The 7,123-nt window shown below is 43.5% G+C and overlaps 1 protein-coding gene across 1 annotated transcript in view; it reads right to left on the bottom strand.

Annotated features, from left to right (window-relative positions):
• Positions 1–7,123, bottom strand: part of CACUL1 (CDK2 associated cullin domain 1) — a 71,834-nt gene that overhangs the window by 7,987 nt on the left and 56,724 nt on the right. Inside the window, exon 7 of the mRNA XM_004700905.4 lies at positions 887–1,025. Coding sequence (XP_004700962.1) covers positions 887–1,025 — 139 coding nt within the window. The remainder of the gene's footprint in view (positions 1–886; positions 1,026–7,123) is intronic.

The raw sequence follows: 7,123 nt of genomic DNA, 5'->3' as shown, positions 1-7,123 counted from the left end.
CATTGGGTTGGGATGTTTTCGTGATGCACATTTTCTTTGCATAGAACTCTCTCTTATACATGAGTTGCTGTGGATTTGTTTCTCCAAAGTACCCAGACTAATACACTCTGGCACACATCAAAATGATCCGGGACAAATTCGCTGTAACGCAGGACTGCCTCTCCTGAGGTTTTTTTTTTTTGCCTTAGTACTTTGGAAGGGAAAGTCCACCCGAGGGAGGGGTCAAATAGGAATGTTAAGTGCCTGGTAGCCAGGAAGGGCTAGGGGAAAGCGGATGGTGACACAAACCCATGGTTCCCTGTAGGGAGTTACATCATTTTTATGTTTCATTTACTTGAGTTGAAACCATACACTTTCCAAAATTTTCTGGAATTATGGGCATGGCACTAAATTCTAAATTTTAGGAAAAGTTAACAAAAATGTAGAAATCAAGACCAAGGAATGTAAAATTTCCACAATATAAAGAGGTGGCATACCTTTTAAGAACACTAGAAATTTAGGTAAAAGTGGAAATATGAACTACACATTCTAAAAGCCGATTAGTGAGGTTAGGGATAAAAGCCCATTGCCACTAACCATAAAACTTCTAGAACACTCTTTCAAATGTTCAGAAGTAACATGAGACCATTGGATTTGAACGGGTTCTTGGAGGTTGCTCAGACAAAATGCCCAAGCAATGAGAAATCAAATCATAAAAACTGACGTAGTGCAGAGAACCTTTCAGAAAATCAAAACCCATCTTCAGCATTGACGCCACTGGGAGCAGCTCTCAGGGCACTGAGGCTTGCCCAGGATTCCCATCCTGAGACGGTGAGCCCCTCTCTAGGCCATGCCGGCCAAAGGCAGTGGCGTATTTAAGCACCGAAAAACAATACGAAGCACTTGCCTCATAAACCCATTCTGCATCAGTTCTCTTTGAAGTTTCTGATCTTGAGCAGCATATTCAGAAAGCTCCGATTCCACCGCCGGGGGGAGAATGTTTGGAATAAATTTAGAAAACAGAGTTGGAGCCATCTGAACCCATTCTGCGAGGGAAGGAAGAGAGTCAGTAAGAAAAGGCATATGGACAGATTACATCAGCTAGAAGAGACGGCACTCTCTTTTGTTCCAAGAATAAAACAATGCATAGTAAACCAAGTTAAACATGGGAAGAACTGCCAGCCCCCAGGAAAGCACATATGCAGAGGCTCAATTTCCTTTCAAAGAAGGCTTTCTGGTACGAGAGAAAAGCAGGCCCTTCGACATTTTACACAGTGGGCTGACTGAATCAACCCAAGCCACCAAAAACGCTTGGAGCAAAGCACGAATGAGATGGCTCAAGAATTTAAAGTGCGAAGGACTTAGAAGAAGGCTCCCGGGAATCCAGCAGGCCTACTGGGCATTAATTAAAACACAGCTAAACAATTATGACCAATATTTACAAAATAAATGATTAAAACTGACCCTCTCCCCCCACCAAATAGCCAAGGCCAGGTAGTAAGATACACAGACATAAAAAAGAAGGGGTGTACTTAGTGAGAGGGTGGGGTAACTGGTCATAGTATAAAAACAAAAACCTATTTGGATCCATGTTAAATTAATGAATATTAAATACTCTAAGAAAAAACAAATTAAATTATTACCCAATTATTAAGAAGAATCAAGAGGGTAATCTATAGGGAAAACCTCTCAAGTAACAAAATAAAAAGCCAAATTGAAACCTGAGAACACATGTGTCCAGTGTGACAAGGATGAGAGACAGTGTTGCTGCACAGTATTGGTACCAATCAGGAAGATGGAGTGAGTATGTGAGACACAGACTGGGAGAGTCAAGGTCAAAAACTAACTGTTGCCGCTGCTGTTGAGTGGTGCCCGAGGCACAACCGGACGAGACACTCCCTGGTCCTGCACACTCCTGGGCCTGTTTGCACACCCAACGTGTCAATGCATCTCACTGGGGGTCTTTCTTTTCTGATGATCCTTGTCTAGTGTCTCCTGAGAAAATGTTCAAGACACGTGAAAAGAAGCCTTGCCATCCTGACTTTCTGCTGTAGTTCCTCCATCACAAGTGGGCTCATTTTCGGGCGGTGTACGGTCGGTCCGTCAACACAGGTCTCAATGCCTTCGTTCAAGCGCATCAGCTCTTCGCTCTTCTTATTCATTGTCTAGCTAGCACGCGATCAGGAGGTGACCGAAACACCACGGTCTTGGGTGAGGTAGATCACAGTCCTCAAAGGGGGACCTTTGCTTCTTTACACTTTAAGGGGGTCTTTTGCAGCAGTTATGTTCTAAGCGATACAGTAGTAGATTGCTTGGCTGCTAGCATCGTTGCTGAGTGCTGATTGTAGATCCAAGTACAATGAAACCCTTGACTTTGATCTCTTCCTCATTTATCATGCTGCTGTTTACTGGTCCACTGAGGACTTCTGCTTTCTTTATACTGAGGCATCACCCATACTGAAGACTGTAATCTTTAGTCTCCAGGAGTCGGTGCTTTAAGCTCTCTTCTCTTTCAGCAAACAGGTGGGGTGGTTCTGCAGATTGCAGGTTGTTAAGGGGTAGTCCCCTAATCCCGAAGCCATGTTCTTCTTCCTATTAGTCCCGCTTATCCGGTTATTTGATCCACATACCGATTGAGTTAAGTATGGTGAAAGGATGCACTGCTGATACACACCTTTCCTGATTTTAAACCATGCAGTAGTTCCTTCTTCTGTTTAACAATGACCTCTTAGTCTGTCTATGTACGGGGTCTGCATGAGCACTATTAGTGCTTTGAATTCCTAGTCTTCTCAATGTTTTCCATAGTTTGTTATGATTTGCAGTCAAAGGCCTGTACATAGTCAATAAAACAGAAGAAAACATTTTTCTGACATTCTATTCTAGTTAACAGTCAACCAATTCAAGAGGTATCGCATGAGCAAGAATCAATGGTACTGAAGGAAGTAGTCCAAGCTGCTCTGAAAGCATTTAGCCAAAAACGAGATTCCAGGAATTGATGGAATACCAAGAGAAATGTTTCAACAAGCTGAGGAAACACTGGAAGCACTCACTCGTCTACGCAGGGAAATCTGGAACACAGCCACTTGACTAACTGACTGGACGTAATCCATATTTGTACCCATTCCCGAGAAAGGTGACCTCACAGAATGCTCAAAGTATGGAACATGCAAATAAAACTTTGCTGACAATCATTCAACAATGGTTGTAGCAGTACATTGACAGGGAGCTGTAAAAGGTTCAGGCTAGATTCAGAAGAGGATATGGAACGAGGGTACCATTGATGACATCAGATGGAGCTTGGCTGAAATAACAGAGAGATGTCTACTTCTGTTTCATTGACCATGCAAACGCATGTGACTGTGTGAAGAACACACAAAAATGAGAACTCCAGAGTGCTTCCATTTAGCTCATGCAACCCTGTAACCGACCGGGAGGAGGTTATGTGCACAGAACAAGGGGATACTGCATGGTTTCAACTCAGTAATAATCCGAGAAGTTGGATTAGATGAAGAACACTGTAGTTTTAGGATTGGAGGAAGGCTTGTTAATAACCTGCAGTATGCATATGACACCACCTTGCTTGGTGAACGTGAGGAGGACTTGTTGATGAAGATCAAGGATTGCAGTATGGAGTACAACTCAATGCGAAGTTCAAAATTTCCGCAACTGGACCAACAGATGTACTTAAGGTAGAATTTTGGCACTTGAGGACTTTTTTTTTTTGAATCATTTTATTGGGGGCTCTTAACAGCTCGTCTAACAATCCATACATCCACTGTGTCAAGTACATTTGTATATAAGTTGCCATCATCCTTTTCAAAACATTTTCTTTCTACGTGAGCCCTTGGTATCAGCTCATTTTTCCCTCTCTCTACCACCTTCCTGAACCCTTGATAAGTTATAAATTATTATTATTTTCATATATTACATCATCCGCTGTCTCCCTTCACCCATGTTTCTGTTGTGTGTCACCCTGGGTGGAGGGAGTTATAAGGCAATCATTGTGATTGTTTCCTTCTTTCTCCTCCAACCTTCCCCCAACCCTCATGGTATTGCTATTCCCATTATTGTTCCTGATGGGTTTATCTGTCCTAGATTCCGTGTGTTTAGAGCTCTTACCTGTACCAGTGTACATGCTCTGGTCTAGCCAAATTCGTATTGAACTGGAGTCATGATAGTGGGGGATGGGGGTGATGAAGCATTAAAGAACTAGAGGAATGTTGAATGTTTCATCGGTACACCCTGGCTGGCTTGACCCTTCCTTTGATCTTTTAGAGTGAGGGGATGTCCAATAGTCTACAGATGGGCTTTGGGTCACTACTCCACCCTCTCCCTCATTCACATCGATATAATTGTTTATTTGGGATCCTATCGACATTTCATGATCAAACAGGTTGGTGTGCTTCTTTCTTGTGGGCTTGTTGCTTCTCTGCTGGATGGCCGCTTGTTTATCTTCAAGCCTTTAAAACCTCAGATGTTTTATCTTTTGATAGCCGAGCACCATCAGCTTTCTACACCACATTTGCTTATGTACCCAATTTGTCTTCAGTGATCTTGTCAGGAAGTTGAGTATCACAGAATACTGGGTTATTAGAACAAAATGTTCTTGCGTTGAGGGAGTACTTGAATAGAGGCCCAATGTCCGTCTGCTACCTTAATACTTAACATATAAATATATGTACATAGATCTATGTGCCTATTGTTATATATAAGTATATTTACATATGTACATGCCTATATTATACCTGTCACTGTGTGAACTTGTTTTGATTTTCTTCAGATTCAACCTGAACTTGCTAGGAACAATTGATGGTCTATTCTGCAGTTAGCCCCTAGTCTTATTCTAGCTAATGGTATTGAGCTTCTCTATTGTCTTTTATCACGGATGTAACCAATTTGATTCCTGAAACAAGAGTATTGTGTTTGCTTGGATTTTTCCATGAATTAAGAAGTCTATCTTCCCCCCCCCCGCCCAAAAAAAAGTAGATTTGCTAATATTCAAAAAATTCAAGTAAACATCACACTCTCGCCTCCCTACGCAGTGAGTACTAAATGCCCACCTGCATCAGGGGCTCAATGGAACTGGGCTTCTCCTTTCTTGGTGGCCTAGCTAACCTTTTGGAATTCTTTTCATGCAGCTCTTTCAAATATTCCCTTTTGGAAAACATTCTGTCCATAATATTTAAAACCACACACACACACACACACACACACACAAAATGTCAATGCTCTTTCATACAGTAAAGCCACTTTGCAAAGTTTAATTTCCATTAGCAGCTGAGCGCACGCACGGAACGTGCCATCCAAAGGCTCCGAATAGCTAAGAGTGCACAGACACATCATGCTTAATCCGGTTCCTTGCTGGGTCCTCGGAGGCAATCTCACCTCCAACAGGAGAGTGACCCAGTCAGAGCCAGCAGGTGAACAGATACCGGGAAAGGCCCTACAGTCCAGGCACACACTCATGCGCAGACACTCCCAGCAAAAGGCTGGCTCCTCCGTCCAGCTCAGCTCAGGTCCAGCTTCCCAGAGTCTGAATAGCATCTCAGTTGTTAGCAGGCAACAACTAATCAATCACAGCTAGCTGGACTCTAACCTATCTGCCACCAGATAGGACCAGGGCTTTGAGCCGGCTAGCTCTTATTTGGCCCACTTGCTAAGAACTTGCTTTTCCCTGCCAGATATACTGACTCAGAACCTACATTTGAACATAAAAATCACCTGGCTAGCTCATGCAACTGGAGATTCTGATTCATTACATCCTTTTGGGGAGGGGGGAGGAAAACCAGAACGACTAGATTTACATTCCAGGCAGTTATTAAAGACAAAGAAACAAAGAAAGCAATGTATTACATCTGAGGTTCCCACATTTAACTGGCCTAACACCCTTTCCAAATAATAATCCGCACCACCCGATGGAATGGAAAACATGGGCACTGTATAGCCCATCATCCAGATTAAAGTGTCAGCAATCTGCTGTGCAATGTCTCTAGATCAGCAGTTCTCAACCTGTGGGTCAAGACCCCTTTGGGGGTCGAATGACCCTTTCACAAGGGCCGCCCAATTCATAACAGTAGCAAAATTACAGTTATGAAGTAGCAATGAAAATAATTTTATGCCGACATGTTGTGACATGCTGGCATGGACTAGGGAACCAGTGGAGAGGTCTGAGGGGCTGGCCCCAATCCCAACTACGTGGACACCTGCCCCTCCCCACCCAAAAGAATTTATTTCAGAGAACAGCACTGAAGCTGCAGCTCGGGGAGAGGGACATGTCTGATCAGAGCACATGGAAGCAAATGAAGGGGGAGGAAGAGAGTGGAGCACATCCTGGCCCACCAAGCCTTGACAACAACATTCCCGCTCAGAGCAGCCAATCCACAGAGAAGACCACATGGCCGGCCCCACTATGAGACACAACCTCCCCACTGACCCATAGCCCAACAGGGGACAACACTGGAGACAGAGTGGGGGAACTGTGCCCGATATGATCGCACCACACCGAGGCAAAACACTAACAGCGTGCAACAGAACAGCAAAGGGAACAGAACAACGAAGTCCCCAGGGAATACCAAAAATAGACTTTGGGGCCAGGGCTTGGCACCCCATCAGACTCAACTGGAAAACACTCCTAAAGGCCAACAAACAGTCCTTGAACTAACTAAAAGCTTTTCTTGCTGTTGTTGTTGTATTGTGGGGATTTTTGTTTGTTTTTTCTGTCATTGGGTTTTTGTTGTCATTTTCTTTTCTTTTGTTGCTTGGTTTTGTTCTGTCTTGTTTTAGTACATGTTACTATCTCTGCAGGTCTGCCTAAATAAAATAGGCTGGATGAACAATCTGCAGGAGAAAACAACAGAACCGACAGTTCGGGGGGGCCATGGGAGAAGGGGAGCTGGGGGGAAAGGAAGTGGTGTTAACCCAAGGACAAGAGAACAACAAATGATCCACATCAATGGTGAGGAGGGTGTCGGAGTACTGGTAGGGTTTTATCAAGGGTCATGTAACCAAAAGAAATTACTGAAACTCACATGAAGGCTCAGCATGATAGTGGTACAAGAGGAAAGTAAAAGGAAATAGAGGAAAGAGCTAGGAGGCAAAGGGCATTTATAGAGGTCTAAATAAAGGCATGTACATATGTAAATAT

The sequence above is a fragment of the Echinops telfairi genome, unplaced genomic scaffold (genome assembly GCF_000313985.2).
Source record: "Echinops telfairi isolate 266 unplaced genomic scaffold, ASM31398v2 ScPeMD7_70;HRSCAF=299, whole genome shotgun sequence".
Taxonomy (NCBI): domain Eukaryota; kingdom Metazoa; phylum Chordata; class Mammalia; order Afrosoricida; family Tenrecidae; genus Echinops; species Echinops telfairi.
This window is presented reverse-complemented; position numbering and strand designations above follow the sequence as displayed.